Here is an 18,072-nt window from a genome sequence, read left to right as displayed (position 1 = left end):
AAAAGTAAAACACTACATAGACTTCACTATAACATATACATTGATTCTTATTAAAGCTACTGTATTAGTTTTTCAGTCAAGAGCAATGAGTGATTTTCTCTTTGTCTTTTGTTGTATTAACATTAAAGGGATAGTTCAATCAAAAATGAAAATTCTGTCATCAAGAAGTGAATACAGGTTTGGAACAACATTAGATGAGTAAATAATGACATAATTTTAGAGGTGAACTTTCCCTTTAAGGACAGCGTGTTCACTATAGGCTGCGCTGCTGTCAATTCAAGACCTGCGTGCATCGAATATACAGACACGCCAATTTTGCTTTTTACTGTGTTTATGTTCAGTGCCGCTGCTACCACCACGCGCATCACATGCGCGTAGGGCACCAAGTGCTCTGAGGAGCACCACAAGAAAATGCTCTCTCTACCCTCCCGCAGGTCAGCTCTGCAAAATTTGTGAACGCCGCCACCGCGGGCATCATAAAGTGATTGCGCTTAGGGCATCGAAACGGCCAGCGCCGGGACTGTTTATGTTAACCTTGTGTGTATTTGACAGTATTAGTGCAGTAAGACGACTACTTAGTCCAGTAATCACATGTTTAACAGGCGTTTAGTGCGCGCGCTCGGAAAAGCGCATGTTAAAACCGTGCACACGAATGAGCCGGCAAGGCTTTAAAACGCATGCAAATAATGAACTTTTTTGATTGTGAATTACTATAGTGTTCCGTGAGTATAACTCTACCACTAACGTGTGATGTGAATGTATGTCACGTTGTTCAGTATTGGGATGGAGGCAAATTATAGAATTTGTAGAAAAATAATTAATTCAATGCAAAACCGAAAAAAACGCAATTCACAAGCGTGTATTGAACCGTGAAAGCCGTACCGAACGGTTCAATATTATATTGAGAATTGTGGCATCCCTAATACATATACACACATACACACACATTTTAAACAAATCTCACCTACACCAATACCCACTTTTGAATGGTACTAGTATATATACAGTATCTGCAACATGTATAGCGATTGGAAATTACTGGGATGCTTCATTGGGAAAATATATCACAGCAAGGACCTCCAACCGACAGTAACACGCAAAATAGAGGATGGAGAAGTGAGGACAGGAAAGAAAATGGAAAGAAAGGCAGCAAGAAATAGCAATAATGTTCTCGGGGATGACCTCCACGTTGTGAGAGAATAAAAACCTGACCCTTTTCTTCTGCTGCTTTTCAATCCCCATCAAATTGTAGCAGGAGGAAAGGAGAATGTTCCCCTACTCACTGCCATTAATCACCACTTTCCCAGGAGCTGAGTGCGTATTCATTTCTGTCATCCCAAACATCAGCAAGTACTGTTATGGGCTCACTCCTCATTCAAGAAGCACGCACTGGAGAGGAGAGGAGAGGAGAGGAGAGGAGAGGAGAGGAGAGGAGAGGAGAGGAGAGGAGAGGAGAGGAGAGGAGAGGAGAGGAGAGGAGAGGAGAGGAGAGGAGAGGAGAGGAGAGGAGAGGAGAGGAGAGGAGAGGAGAGGAGAGGAGAGGAGAGGAGAGGATGTAAAGTTGCTTTTCAGAGCACACCAAGAGAAAGGGAAAGAGAGAGAGATAACCAGAGAGAGAAAGAGAGAGAGAGAGAGAGAGAGAGAGAGAGAGAGAGAGAGAGAGAGAGAGAGAGAGAGAGAGAGAGAGAGAGAGAGAGAGAGAGAGAGAGAGAGAGAGAGAGAGAGAGAGACTATCCCAGGGGCTCTGACACCAATTAAGCCATTTCACCATGAGCCCAGAACAGGATCTGCCCCCTCTCACTGAAACATGAGACAGCACCTAGCTCCGGCTGGCCCTACGCCATCTTTCCGTTGCTTCAGCTTACAAAAATGAACTTCAAGGGCTTAGGGTGAAGATACAAGCTCTGTACCAAAACCTAGTGAGCTGCCTACTGCCTAGCCTACACAGGCAGCTGCTTACTGCCTAGCCTACACAGGCAGCTGCTTACTGCCTAGCCTACACAGTCACTCATGATGTTCCATGATAGTCAGAAGGCAGCTGCCTTCTGACTATCATGGAACATCATGAGTGACTGATTTGGAACATTCTATGTGGTCGACAAATCTGTGTGGAACATAAATAGCAAATAGCAAATCGCTCGACTGGCAATTGACTACAAGTTTGAAGTTGGCATGTTGCTAAACTAATGGAGCACTACTTGAAAAACCATTAAATGGCACAGATGTATGTTGAGTAAAAATGTATTTTTAATCACACTGAATTAATTCTATCCATACAGCACTGTTCATACATTTCGAGGAAGATTTTTAATAAATAAATTAATACTTGTATTCTGCAAGGATACAGTAAACTGACATTAAAAGACATTTATAATGTTATAAAAGTTTATATTTTAAATAAATTATGTTCTTTTGAACCTTCTATTTATGAAAGAATCCAGAACAAAATGTATCAGTTTCCTCAAAAATATAAAGGCAGTTCCACTGTTCTCAAAATTGATAATAAGAAATGTTTTCTAAGCACCAAATTAGCATATTAGAATGATTTCTAAAGGATTATTGGAATAATGGTTGCTGAAAATTCAGCTTTGCCTTCACAGGAATAAAATATATATTTTTAAATGTATTATAGAATTATTGTATTATTTCTATTTCTATATATTATAGAAATAGAAAACCGTCATTTTAAATTGTGATAATAGTTCGTAATAATATTGTTTTATTGTATTTCTGATCAAATCAATGCAGCCTCGGTGAGCGTAAGATACCTTATTAAAAACATCTTTACCCCAAACTTTTCGGAGTTTATATCACTAAATAATACAAAAAATGTTCATGGATTCTGCGACACGTGATACTGCCTTAGAATTGAACTAAAATAGGTATTATAGTAGCATAATTATTTTTAAAACATACGTTAAAACGTTACGTTTAGATTTCTGGAGTGTTTAACTGATGGGATGTATAAAGATGGAAGGGTTGGACAGAGGAGCATTCCCTCTAGCACCGTTAGCAACACGTGGCGTAAATCTCGTTCAGTCAGGAGTTAAACAGTTTACACTCTGTGAGATACTCTGCGTGGCCTGCATAACTTTCTTCTTGTTTCCTCGCCCAAGACTGTTAATGTCCCCATGGTTGCAAAAACCTAAACATTAGCATTTAACTTTTCAGTTACAGTAGCGGGTTGGCTTTAAAACGTCCTGTCAACTGTGTGAGGGTCATTTATTCATGGGAGTGTATGTTTAACTGGGAAAAAAGGGACATTAAACGTGTGAGCATTAACCGAAAACGCCACAGTCAAAGTGAGCGATGGCATTAGGCTGGTTTCTTGATGTTAAATAAATAAGTGCAAATCAATCGATATATAACCCCTCCAGCGATTAAATCCAAGGAATGCCTAGTAGTCGATTTTTAGAAACCACTCCTGAGGACGCTGCCCGCTAGCTTTTGGACATTTACGTCTTATAGGTTTGCTTATAGGTTTTTTTTAGCCGCTGCTCTGTGCAGACGAAGCGAGGCTTGTCAAGGCCGTGGCTGAATAACGCCAGCTTTGTTATGAATTAAATATTAGAAATCTTAACACAGCAGCCAATAAGAATTATTTGCCTTGTTAAAGCAGCAGAAGACGATGATTAAAATTTCATTGCGTTGCAGTCTTTTTCCCATTTCTGCTTTCAATATATCATTCTAACGTATGAAATGCTGAAGGAACAATGGCACAGGGACTTCATTTGAGGAATGCAAATAGGAAGAGGGGAGGATAGAGCAGTGCTGTGGGGAGAATAAGACCCTGAAATGCTGCTTTAGGCAAAAAAAAAAAAAACAGGCTTATACTTGAGTCTAATTTACTATTAAAGGAAACTGTTTGGATTTCTGCACACACAGGCAAACTGATCTGAGCTCTAAAAATGCATCGGCCAATATTAAGTGCATGTTCGTTAGATATTCTGAAAACATTCCACATATAAACTGCTTTAAACAAAATAATGTCAATTTTGCAAAGAGAGAGTAAACTTCATATCCATGTGATTATAAACAAAATTAACTTTCTTTAAAAATAGATACATGTACGGATAATTATCAGAATGAAATAAAATAACCAACCAACCCCTCTGATTAAACTATGTAATTGCTACAAAAATATTCCAAATAATAAAAAAGTGAAATACTACAACATACAGAAAAATAAACACGGCTAGTAGTTCTGCCCTAGAAAGGCAAGTGTGCATCGACAAACCGCATATTACACACATGAGGACAGTGCGGAGGAAGTATATGGACTTGCATCTTCTGCCCCTTGAGAAAATCTCACCACTGAAACAGAGGAGGCTAATGAAATGGAGATCTATAAATAGCGATGTCATTACAATGAGAGGACCACTCTCCTCCCCTACCCTCCCCTCCCACCTGACCCTTTTTGTGCTAATAAGCATCCTGACAGTGATGCAGGTTCTGTTGGATAGCCATACAGAGCCGAGGTCCTGCGACCAGAGTTGTATCTATGACCCAAGCAAGCCTCGGAAAGTACTTGGACATTACCTCAGTGGGCGACTGTAAAGATTCTGAGACAGAATTGAGTAATGCACTTGAATTGTGTAATCACCTGCAAAATTTATAATCATGCCAGAGTTATTTGGAGAGTAGTGGAGGTGGAATAATTGTAAGTACTGCACAATTGTAGTTTATGGTTCTCTAGGTGGTTCTTGAAACCTAAATCTGACCCTTCAGGTGCTCCCAATCATTTTTACAGTAGCATTTTCTTAATTTCAAAGACTCTCATTCTTTTTTGACATTTGATCAGTCCAAGGACCCCACTAATATAAAAATGCTTGAAAAATGATATGCCTCTCAGCTATTTTACATATTTTTCCACGCCCTGAATTCATTCTGCCAGTATGTTGTCCATGTGTTACAATTTCAAATGGTGGTTTTATGCTCTTTAGAATATGATCATGAGAGTTGTGTCTTTCTAAATTAACCACATTATGAGAAATGAATAAAGTGTTAGCTGTATCTTTAGACACACTGAGCCCTGGTGTACATATGGTAAAAACTGATTTGAATCTGGCTTGCAACAAGTCCGGTTTTCATTTCCTTGACTGTCTCTTAGTAAAAAATGTGTCTTTCTACGATAAATCAACCATATTTTGAGAAATACATTTTGAGATATGTACAAATTATTCAAAAATGTTCTATATAAGTCTAAGAACCCCCTACAGTACCTTCATGGGCCTCCAGGGAGTTCTTGGTTGAAAACCCTGGCTTTATTTTAGTGCCGTGTTCGTGTTGAACGTAAATCAGTGTAACACAACACTGAGAATAATTCAAGAGAAAAAAGGCTTTATTTCCTTTACTGGATGCAGTTCCATCGCTTGCAATATCGAAAATATCTATATAAAACTGCACATAACAGCCCATGAACCTTGTGTCAATAACAAATGGGACCCGTGTTAGACAGCGGCATATGAATCGAGTTACACAAATATCATATCCAGAACGTTTGGCCAACGTTAGCATTGCTCATCGCATCACAGTTTGCTCCGTATGCGACACAAACACTGCTGTGGGTGGATGGGTGTTTCACAGCTTTTACGCCCTGGTGACAAAATTATTGATGACAACGCATCACAAATTGCACTTATTTCATATACAGATGACAGGGCGAGGGGGGGGATGTAAAATATTAAAACAGCAGCGCCGGGTGGGAACATTTACTTTTTTTAAATGAAAATTTAATGTTTCAATACAGAGCACAATTTAGTTAAACGGCAAAGGATAGCTGACAATTCAAAGGTGATGTGAGATTCATCAGAGGTTTTGTGCCAGCCACCGCATCTGAGGAACGCGTGTGTATGTATATAGAGAGCATTTATGTGACACCGGTTAAGGTGTAGGTTAAGATTCAAGGGGGAAAAAATCATCATATAACATATTGAATTAGTACATAAAACAATGAGCCAAAAGTGGCTGTGGAAATCCTACTCTGATTGGCCTTGAGTTTCAAAAGATCTTTATCAACTATTCCATGTCAACTTTCTCATATACAGGCTACAGGAGCAATCTGAAGTCAGAGATAATTAAATGAAACATGAGCTCATCTTAGACTGGGTAAAATGGGGAAGGGGTTGACTGCGTGTGCGTGTGTGTGTTGAGGAATCAAGAGGCAATTTATGAATAAGACAAGCAAAATAAAGACAGTGTCACTAACAGCCATACAGATTCTGGGGAGGAAACACTGAAATGGATTATTAAAGTCACACTTTCAATCAAAACACTGTCTTTTACTGAACCCAAAGGAGATTGAGATTCACGATCACTGAAAAAGTGTTAGCAGTAGCTCTAGACACTCTGAGCCTTGGTGCTCATGTGGGAAAAACTGATTTGAATCTGACCTGCAACATCTCCTGTTTCAATAGAAAAACACAAGCCAGAGCCATTCCAATAGCACTCAACTTTTTTTAAGAAACAGTCACACAAGAAACCGCATTTTCACCCGCTCTGCTATTGCTAAAGGTCTATTTCCATGTACATTCGGGACATTTCCTAATAAACCTGCCAAAATGTTATGCCATAAAAGGCTTATTTGCATAGCTAATGTGCAACACAAAATGTAAACAAAACAAATGTACAAGAAAAACAACTATGGGTCTGTTTTTCACAAAACCTCAGACAAAGACTATGGCGGAAAAGTACAGTGAGAAATCATACTGATGTGAATATGTATGTCTGTGCATAGAAGCATTATTTGTGCAGCAAAGCCTTTGCCATATGCAACAAAAAGCCTCATATATGTGACAAGGCACAGAGTGCGAACATTTCTTCGCCAAAAAAAAAACAAATGCTCAAAGCGCGTGTAACCTTGTGATTACAGATTTTCTCCTCTCCCTTTTTCGCAGTTTTTTTTACCTATCACCAGCCTGACATCCATCCGTACCCTCTCTCATTCTTTTGTTAATTCCTTCATCCGCTCTTTCTTTACCATACCCACCTTCTACCGGAAAAAAGCTAAGGGTTTTACGGCACTGTAGGGAAGATAGCAGTCACTCTTCCTCGATTTCAAACACAAAGTCGAGTAATGGAAAGAAACAGAGAAAGAGAGAGAAGGACAGAGAGATAAAGAGAGAGAGAGAGAGAGAGAGAGAGAGAGGCCACGGCATTCAGGAGTCCAGGCGCCCTGCTGAGCAGAAGCCATTCTGCCTTACACTATCTTGTCACTGCAGACGCATCGCTGGGGCAGACGGGAACAAAAAGCAGCCCAAAGTCAATTGTCTCCACTGCTGAATGGCTTTCTATTGCAGGCTGCATACATTTACTCAGGCATTCACGCAAAAAAAAAGAACAAAAAAAAAAACGCTTTTGCTATTGTAACTAAAGGCGAGAGAGGAGGGTGACGCTCACTAATATTTACTTTGGATCGTAACGACCGGGCTCATGATGATGTCATAAAGAGACTGAGACGCACGGCTTCCCACCTACAAATATGGATCACAAGCCGGAGTCAATTTTTCATAGTTTCACGGTTAAGTGCTCCTTTGTTATTTCGTAATTAGCAAACAATTAATGAGTATGTTCTCTCATTAATTAATAATCTGTAATTATGGAGTATTAAAATAAGCAGTCACGTTCATAATAATCCAATCAATTGACATTGAAAATATCGCTTTCACATTATTTATTTAAAAACAGAAAATAAATAGCAAAATACATATATAACAATTCAAGTAATAACAACAATAACCCAGCAGATGTCAAATTAACTTCAGGCTAGATTTAGTTGCCTCATTACCGCTTTGTCGGGGCGCCTCAAAATGAATGGTCCCCGAGGGTTTAAGAAACGCTTACTCTAGAAATCCATGCATTCCATTTTTTCAAGGTAATGCTTTTAGCCGGCCTCGCATGTGGTTAATTACGATGGTGCCTACAAATTAATTCAGCCGGTTCAGAGTGCACAAAGAAGGGTCTCGCCGCGGATGCACAAATAACAACACACAGCCCTTTGCTGAAAAATAGCGTACGCGTGTGTGTGTGTGTGTGTGTGTGTGTGTGTGTGTGTGTGTGTGTGTGTGTGTGTGTGTGTGTGTGTGTGTGTGTGTGTGTGTGTGTGTGTGTGTGTGTGTGTGTGTGTGTGTGTGTGTGTGTGTGTGTGTGTGTGTGAGGGGAACAGCGCAGCGGGGGCCACACTGCCGGCTTCCTGCAGTCTCTCCTCCAGACCTCCCGTTTCTGAACTTGATGAGTCAAAGGTCAGAAAAACAACAAGTCAATAGGCAGGCAGCCGCCGCCGAGGCAGCAAACAAGAGAGGAGGAGAGAAACCGAGAGAGAAAGAGGAGCCTATGATTTTGGCCCTGTAATAGTTTTCTGTAATCTCTCTGTATTGATTAAACCTCACTTCAGAAAGGAGTGTTGCTTCGGAGCACACCTAACCCCCCCTCCCTTCTTTCTCTCTTTCCTGGTCAGAAATGCCATATGGAGGTAATCTTTCACCTTTGTTATTCCTCGCTGCTCCCGCTGCATCTGCCACTGCCGCCGCCAGCCCTGCTCTCTACCGGCGGAGAGAAAGCAAACAACCCAAACACACATGCACACACACACACACACACTCTGTCTGATTAGCACACAGTCAACCCAGCAGAGGTCTTCCTCAATCCGCTGCTGCACTTCTGTATTCCCTCTCGAAACAAACCAGACAAGTTTATTCTCCACACGTTAAGGCTTCTTTCACCCTTTGTGAGGGGATTTCTTCATCGCTGTAGCCCGGATCAGACACATTATATGTTAATAACACCACAGAAATTAAACTAAAACAATCTGATTTGTTAATTATGCCACGCAATAAACGGATCCGAACATGTTAGCGGGAGTGGGTGACATTGTATAACGGTGTTATATGATTATGCAGAAAAAAATTAGCAGTGAACGCCACGCACTTAAGAGACCTCGGAAAATCAGATACCTAAAAAAAACCAAAAGGGAGAGAGGGAGAGACTGAGAAAGCAAAAAAAGAAGAAGAAAAAACAGCATCTGCTAACAAAAAAATTATTTTCAAGCATTCTGCCACATTCCCTTCATTTGATTCATTTAAATGCAGAAGCGAGGGAAAGTGGAAGAGAAGAAAAAAACAAACCCCTCCTGCTAAAAACACTCAATTTACTGACAGGCAAATGACTTCACGCTGCCACTTAATCTCATTTCTTGCATAATGCCCTCTAATTAGCATATCAAAGTGAATTAATACTTCTAGGGCATTAGCAATGGGGAAATCTACTCAGGGCCTCCAGTAGCAGTTAGTGGAGTGCCAAGAAAGCTCCCCAACACCACAGACAGCTTTGCATTGCAAAACACTTCTATCCATTTATCCGCCATGTATGTATCTCTCTCCTCTCCTCCACCCACCCTCTCTCTCTCACACATCATCTAGCCCAGCCACTCTTTGAAAAAGAGAAAGAAAGAAACATTTTTCATGCCGATTCTCCGCAGTGCCCCGGGGATCCCAAAAACAACTCAAACCTATCAGCCCGACAAGACTTTGAATTTGCAGTAATCTGTGGTTAATCTGACAATTAACTCGGCACCTTTTTGTACTCGTCAACATGACGCATGTCATTCACAACCTTCGGAAATGAGCGATAAAAGAGATCTAGGAGGCACCTCGCACATCTACATATCACAGTTTCAGGGCGTGTATGTGTACATCCCTGACATTCTCATAGTCAAGGCAAAGGTACACACTCATAACACACTCATGCCTTCCGAAGTCACACACATCATCTCTGTACTCTCGCTCTACAAACAGATGTACATACACAGCTTTTCCGTCTCACTGTTTACATAGTTACAGTACAAACACTTCAGGTTTGATTTACCCCTTTTCGCCTTTAAGCCCCCTTTGCATCAGATCCAAAAGCAACAATGAATGTTTCATCTTTTCAAAGCTCTGTTCTTTGCTGCGATTCACAAATACAAGGCCAAGAAATCTCTCCGATTGGAACTTATTCATACATCAGCACTGGCAGTTGTTAGCATTTTCTCTTACTGTATAAAGAGAGATACATTTAGCAGTGACTGCATGACATAAACTGTACAATATCAATATCACACACACCAAACTACTATTTAAGTAAATAATGTAATAAAATAAATATCAAATGAGCTGCGACGCAACTTTGAAGTTTTGTTATTTTCCTTAGCGTGCAATAAAAATGAGCTAAATCAAGCCGATTGTAACATATTAAATCTCCATGGCAGTCGTAGATAGACAGAACATGTCCGACATGTACAACAAGTTGCAGAGACTGCATGCGCTAATTGTGCATGCATCATCCAATAACTTTCAGGAACTTAATCATGTCGTAGTTTTCCATTTTCACAGATTTCCTTTCACTGCAACGGCATCAACCCCTGACAAGAACCTCTCAACTCCTCATTTCTTCTACGCATCTGTTGAGTACGATAAGCAAAATACATACTGCTCTGACACAAGGCGTTCACTAGGTATGTGTGTGGTGCGTTAAAGGGGAAAAAAGCCTCACAGAAGATGTGTTTGGCTGAAAAGATGAAAAAAAACAACTACAAGGAGTAGCATGCTTATCAGCGAAAGTCTCTCTTATCACTCTGATGAGACAATGTCCTTCAACGGGCTTGTGGAGAAAGAAAAAAAAGTCTCGCACTGAGAGAAAAAAAAACACGACAGCTTTCCTCATCTCTCAAGACTTGCACACTACAGCAGGAACATTTAAGTACCGGTTGTTTTACACCATCTACTTTTACTTTTGCTACAATTTTAGCAATCCGTTCCTGTGATATTATAAAAGCCTTTTCTTTTATGTCTGATTTTACAGAGCGGGAAACAAAGAAAATCAAACATATATGAACAGAGCAGGAAAATATCATGCTTGTGTTCACTTGTGAGTTAATAAACAAATTAGCAGAGTGAAGCTTGTTAGGAAATTAGTCCGGATGCGTTAAGAAGGGAGAGGGAAAAAAAGAAACCATTCAAACAGGCAGCGTCAAAGGGATTAACCGAGATTACAGCAACTGAGCTAGTAAACAAGCTCATTTAAATAATTAGCATACTTAGGGACTCTACTCTTTATGCATATTTAATTAGAGCTATAATGTAATAAGGGACATAGCTGTATTAAGCGTAACATGATAGGTGCATATGGAAGCACAGTCAACAGCTGGAGGTGGGTTTATAATAATGAAAATACATGTACAATGTAAAATTGAATACAAAACAGGTTTTATATAAAAATGCTATAAATGTGCTTACGTTTAACTGTATTTGTAAGCAACAAAAAAAAGACAAAAATAGATTTTTAAAGAAAAGTATAGTGCATGTGTCCACCTATACATCACACAATCCAACAAAAGTTTTTATGAGATAATACAACAACACACACACATTGTATGTATATAGTTGTAAAGTTGTAAATATGAAATTTAATATATTAAAATATCAGATCACAATGTAAATTTCCTCTCCCTCCTTGCAACTATCCATCTTTTCTTGAGACGCAACAGTAGCTACATTAAGCTACGGCTTACATTAAGATACAGCTACAGCCTTTAGTAATCAATTTCTTTTGTTCTTTTTTTATCCTCATTCCATCTGCATAAAGCACAACTCAAGCAGACCCGGCGGTGGAGCAGGGCCTTGCCCTCCTACAGTTGAGACCTCCAACAGCAGAGAAGTTCATTAAGTTTTATGATCTTCCACCAGTCACTTCTGCTTATAAGCCACACAAAGGCCACAAATCTGGCAAAGCACTATTCTGCCTATACAACCACACTGAGACGAGATAAACACATGAACTGATATTCAAATGTTATTAGTCATCATAGTTCAAAAACTATATTATTTAAGCTCTAGTATGTGAAAAGACTATCTCTTTCTTTTTCAAAAATGAAATGAATCATTTGTGAACCTATTTATAAAGTTCATAAGTTGATTTCAAACAGCACTAAAATAATATTTCAACATTCTTATTTCAACATGCTATTTAAAAAATGCATTCAAAGTAAAGACTAAAGTTATTAGTCTAATTCAGTGCCTTTGCCATTGTGTTTTGGGCTCACCTTACGGATTTCGCTCTGCTATTCTCCTTCCGCATTATCCAGCAATACATACTGCACATTCCTGGAAAAAGCCCCATATCTTAGGGTCTCTCCGGATTCTGCATATCTGGTTATGTGGTCATTCTCTCTTTATACCTGCGCCCTGCATGATTGCAGAACGCGCGTGCCTTTGCGCACATCACGCGCGTGTGTTAACCGTCGCAGCATAAAGGAAAACTGCACATTAAATTACATCCACTAAGCTACTGGACGTACTGAACTGATTCTGCTTCAACGGGTGCTTATTTCTCCCTCAAAGAAAAAAAAACTATCTTTTGTGAGACAGTGACATATGCTAATGTCCCGTGTCATTGGGGCAGGCGGTATAGCCTTGGTAACGCACGTGCTGAATTGATGTTGTATCTGTCATTGGACTTCATTTACAGTGCGCGCGCGACAGACTATTTCAGAGGTGCTTGAGTGTCAGAAAAAGTGAGGAAAGAATATTTGTTTGGTATAGACATGCAAATGCACTCAAAAATAATTTTCTCAATTTATCTGACACACTAATTTGTGGTGTCACACACACAAGAAAATAAAAATATTTGCAAAATAGCTTGTTTGTGTACTTCTGCCGCAAAATGTAATTCATAAAAGGTCCCTAAATGGTGTTAGTAGTCAATTAAAGTAAGCTTGCCACTCAGGGTCAACGTTTTGTTTTAGTCAAATACAGAAATGTACAACATAATAATCATTTTATTATTAATAATAAAGATAATAATAACAATAGGCTATAATATGTCAGTTGTAATGCACTGTAAATAATAATAATAATCAACCATTAAATCAAGTTACTTAAAATTTTAAAGTGGTGAAAAAGTGACAACCTGCAGTTCATTACACCTTTTCAGCCACTTTGCATTCAATTGCTGATAAAGAAAATCTGGATGAAACTCAAAACAGGCATAAAATATTGCATAAATTATCATGACAAGATTAAGCAAAATTGCTGTATAACAATTAAAACATTTGCCAATGTAAGTTATGCCATCTAAATATGTTTTTACAAGTTAGGCTTACACCGAACTAATAATAAAGGACATATCGATCACTCCTGGTCACAAGTCCGTTTTAACACAACAATAACGCACCATAACGCCAAGCGCCTGCACGTGTCGGTGAACGATGTAACCTTCACAGCGCTGGCGTCTTTCATAATAAAATGGGGGCAATAATTAACTGCAGGACCGCCGATAGTGCCAATAATTATCCAGTAAATTGGTCGCATAATTAGGCAGAGGGGCGCAGGAATTGGACCGCTCTCCGAGCCACGGACACGCGTAAACGCTCACAGGGCTTGCAGTGGTACAACTGAGCAAAACAAGCTTGATATACAACAACAACACCGCACAAAACACATCCTCAAAGACAAATGCGGAGTATCCCGAAGATGCATAATTGTCTAGCAATTCACCAACTGTGGGTCTTGAAAGATAGAATGGACGGTGGGAGAATAGCGCGCTGTAAACAAGGGAACTGCCGGGGTGCCTCTCTCATACATGCCCCCAAAAGAAGGCACTCAGTTCAGCCTCACGATGCAACGCAGAGGGGGGGAAAGCTCATCATCGTATATTTCGCACTCGTATGCTGATACATCCAATTATGACTATTCATTTTCAGAAGTGAGAAGCAGAGAAATGTGGATGCAGCTGGTGTGGCTTGGTACAACTGGACTCCGCTGACGACCAAATAAAAAAATGCACCAGTAAAGATGGCGGTGTCTGAAGGATTAGTGGCATTGTACTGTTGCTTTTTTTTTCTTCTTGATATGTCTGTGCGTAATTTTGCTTTTTTGTTAGGGTATGCATTATCTTACCTGTTTTCTCTTTGATCTCGCAGAGCACACTGAAGAGGGCTGGCTTCATTCTGTGACAGTTGAGCCCATGTTTCCTGTGCCATTTGGGAGCAAGAGACGAGATTGATATATAGTCACTTAAAACTCATAATTGTGTCGCATTAAAACTTTATAAGACATTAGATCTTGAGTTTAAATTTACCATTGAACTGCATTAGTTTGACAGTGATGATGGAGGCAAACACGCATCACAAAAGTTCAAAACAAATGACTAATATTTCTCTTAATTCTCAACAAAGTTTGTTTGTAGTTGCTATAAGAGCTGTGGAAGTGTCAAGGCCTTCTTAGTTCAGAAGTAGTAAAGTGTGATGCACAAACTTTTAATGAGATGCCAACATGTGTTGAGTACTTTACCTGTGTATCATTCTCAATGTGAAAGACAGAGAGGCTATTTTTAATATTTCAATACACAAGTTTAGTGAACAGTTACTGATATTTTGTCTTAAACTTTGCAACTTGAGGAATAAAAACCTTGTGATTTCAACCTGCCACCTGGATTTCAGATGCAAACATGACTCTCAAGGTTTTACTATGGTAACATTGTGAAAATGACTGTTGGGACAAGAGTTTCAATGAGTGGATAATACTGTCAAATGAAAAGTTAGCTATTGTAACGTGTAAATGTTAGCACTATAAGCTAATAAAAATCAAATGAGAGAACATAAATATAAAGTCTTACTGAAGAAAACAATGAAAACCTTTAGGCTATATTAAAAAAATGCACCAACTTTGCTTGCGCCTCGTCCAGGCTTTGGTCGGTGATGGTCATGATCTGATGCAGAATGTCACCGATGTCTTGTTTTCTTCCATCCCCATCGGTGCCGTCGTGTCCATGAGGAGGCGGCAGAGCCATGCCTCCCTGTACCGAGTGACCAGCCAGGTTGACACCGCCGAGAGCCTGCATGATCCGGGCTTGCTCGTCCATAGTCCGCCGCAACACAATCAATGCGCTCGCGCTCAGTCACAGAGATGGGTGAAATAAACTCGGAGAATGCACATGCAAAAACAACTTGATTATTTCATGTGCGGTGTTTAACGGGTCGCTATCGTGCACAAAATATTGACCGTGAAAGCAACGCGGCAAATACAATAAATCGCTGGATGAAATATAGTGGAATTGATGTCCCAGGAATCACTTTATGGAAAAGATTTAAATCGTCTTTGATCCTCCTGTATGAATGTCCATTGGAGAAAAATTAGCGATGATATTTCTTGTCTATTATTTAAGTAAACTTCAGCATTCAGGTGACAGTGGTTTCCCGTTCAATCCTGTCCGAATCTTCATGCCAATTTGTCTTTTTCTTTGAAGAGCTGGGGTCCTTTGCAGATGTCTGGAATTCTTATTTGCCGTCTTCTTAGGATAATTTCGCCTTGTGCACTTCTTGGAAACTTGGACAAATCCGTAGTATTACAAAGAGTTGCAAACAAAACATCCCATGCCTCTGATGGAAAGTGATAATTAATCAAAATTAATGATTATGTAATTAAAAACAAGCACACTGAGTGTGAACAACAGGCAAAATATTGCCTTTTAAAAGATTTTTTTTTTCTTCCAAAAATAAAATATAAGAAAATAAAAGAAGCCGCGTGAAATAAATTAAACCATCAGCACCGGCGACCACAGCTATAAAGATTGTAGGAAAAAAATATAAAAATGTATAAAAAGTTTTCTCACTTTCAGTAGGGAAAATAGAAAAACTGGCGAAAAAATTAATCACGCGCCATAAAGCGATGCGCAAAAATATCTGCTGGCGGAAATTTATGAGTCGAGCGCGCGGGCTGTGTGTGCTTTATGTTGTTTGATGGCAGCGGTAGTGAGCGATTGACAATGTGCCAATGCCATTCACTCAGTGCGGACGTGTCAGAGAAGAAAAAAAGATACAAAATCGACATCAAAATGCACGCTCCGCCCTGCAGAGGAGGGGTCTTAGATTCTTGTCACTTCTCGCCGAAGCCCCCGAAAACAAAATGCCAGTTAGCTACTAATGATACTGCTGGTGATGATAATGATGAGACCAGAACATCAAATCAACAGCGTTTAAGTCTCCACTTTACGCGTGCCTCATTTAAAAGCGCGCCCGTGCATTGAGATGCCGTTACATTATAACCATTCCCAATAAAACAAACAAAAGGTCGGAGTTATATTGTCTGATTCAAACTAATAATGAATTGCACGGGCCCCCTCGCTTCCTTACACCATAGTATGGTCGCCTCCAACAAGCCGTGCTTGCAGGGGCAGGAAAGCAGAGGACATGTTTATAATATTGGAAATAGACGCCCCGAACCAATCAGCGGAGAGTGCGTCTTTGAGTGGCGGACCGAAGGACCAATGGGTGACTCCCACTGACCACGAACGCCCGCCCTCGGAGCTCAATACCTTTGCTACGGTTGTACAGAGAGATATCAACTTCTGATTGGCCGTTGCCAAGGGTGACATCTACTGCAAAAGCAGGCGGCGCTGAGCTGCGCAGCGCTCCTCGGCAGTTGCTATGGTAGCAGACTGCTCGGTGGGCTTGAAGCAAAGAGACACACTGAAACGTATCTGCGCCTTCCTCCGGTCGCCTCGCTTCTCACATACGCCTTACTAAACCCACTGTGGCTTTCCCGGCAAATCACTGTATTTCCGATTCCAAATCACGACATTTCACGTAGGAACGCGCTTTAAAATGGTCTTTTGTTCAATGGCAAACAGCTAAACCACTGCGCTTTTTGTTCTCGTGCTGTGGTAAATAAGAGCTCATCTCACACCAAAACTGGTTTCAGAGGGAAAATATATACTAATTAGATTTTGCATTATTTGATGTTTATATCTGACTAAAATCTATTTTACACCCTTATGAGAAACTTTTACTTTTTTATTTTCTACTGCTTACACATTGCATTAATGCGTTCACTTGTTTTATTTCATTTCATCTGCATGTTGTAATGAATAATGTATATTTACAGTGGTTAAAAGCATTTGTTTTCAGTAGACAAAGGGTCTGATTTGTGAGAAAAAAACGTTTTATAATAGATACTATATGTACAGGTTAATATTCATTATGAAATCCTCTAGTGCCATAGTTGAGGTAGTGCACTTCAGCGGGGTTGCACTTGTGACATGACAGCCTCTGATGTGATGGGACTAATTACCAAGAATCAGAGACACACACCGAGGAAACAGAGCTGTTAATTTTTGCACAGCAAGAAAGTCAATCAGACACCCTTCCAAAGGCACCAACATGTGATGCTACGCTGAGAATTTGTGAAAGCTGGCACCAGAAAGTCCCGTTCCATAGTGCATGAACTGACTGAAGGCCCTATGGACTGCCTCCATCACTGACACTCAACACGGGAAATTAACACAGGCTAATTAAAGAGCGAATAATCAGATATGCAGAAAATCAAAACTTCCTCTGGGATGATACAGTTGAGGATAAACAATGCGAAAAGCGCTGAAGAATCTGTCAGCATGCCTGGAGCTCCAAGAGTTTCATGATATTCAATAGGCTATAACATTTTTTGATACCAGTAATCATGTTTTTTTTTTTTTTTTTTTATGTCAGAACATATAAGTAGAGGTGTACAAGGGAGACCAGGGAGTGTTTTAACAGAGTTTTTAAAATATAATTTTCACCAATTAGAAATGAGCTTGTAGCCTACACACTACATCCCCGACTTCTGAATTTGAAGCAGTAATTTCATGTTTGTTTTATAATTTGATTTGTGAGTGTTAATGAATGTTACGTGACAGAACTGGTATGATCCGAATCAGTGGTTTATATTGTTTAATTTGATACATAACCAGTTTTTCATCTATATTTAAAAAATATTATGTCTGAACGGATGGCATGGGTTGTAAACCTCTTTTCCAAAGTAGGCTACTTGTAGATTTTGCAAAAACGAAAAATGGGGAAGTGTATTCTGTTTATTTGCCAAAATTATGAGCGCTTGTAACACACATTTACTTACAGTGGCTTTCCAAAAGGGGGCATTCCATAGAATGGGGACATTCCATATGGTTACATATTCACGCACACACACTGTTTTTAGCTTGTGTTTTATATTTGTTTAAAATTGTTTTGCAGTATGAATTAATTCGTACACGTCTCGTTTGCATTCA

General features: G+C 39.7%; 1 protein-coding gene across 6 annotated transcripts in view; it reads right to left on the bottom strand.

Annotated features, from left to right (window-relative positions):
- Positions 1-16,199, bottom strand: part of pbx3b (pre-B-cell leukemia homeobox 3b) — a 92,698-nt gene extending 76,499 nt beyond the window's left edge. For 5 of the 6 annotated variants that reach the window (XM_079826972.1, XM_079826970.1, XM_079826974.1 and 2 more), the window contains exons 1-2: positions 14,699-16,199; positions 13,932-14,005 (exon numbers count right to left, since the gene is read on the bottom strand). In XM_079826972.1, coding sequence (XP_079683098.1) covers positions 13,932-14,005; positions 14,699-14,895 — 271 coding nt within the window. In that variant the 5' untranslated portion in view covers positions 14,896-16,199. Of the gene's footprint in view, positions 1-13,931; positions 14,006-14,694 lie in introns of all 6 variants that reach the window. The other variant, XM_079826973.1, reaches the window with a different exon arrangement.
- Positions 16,200-18,072: the final 1,873 nt, after the last annotated feature.

Source organism: Gobio gobio (assembly GCF_949357685.1).
Source record: "Gobio gobio genome assembly, chromosome: 10".
NCBI classification, from domain to species: domain Eukaryota; kingdom Metazoa; phylum Chordata; class Actinopteri; order Cypriniformes; family Gobionidae; genus Gobio; species Gobio gobio.
Note: the sequence above shows the minus strand (reverse complement) of the source record. Positions and strands in the feature narration are given on the sequence as shown.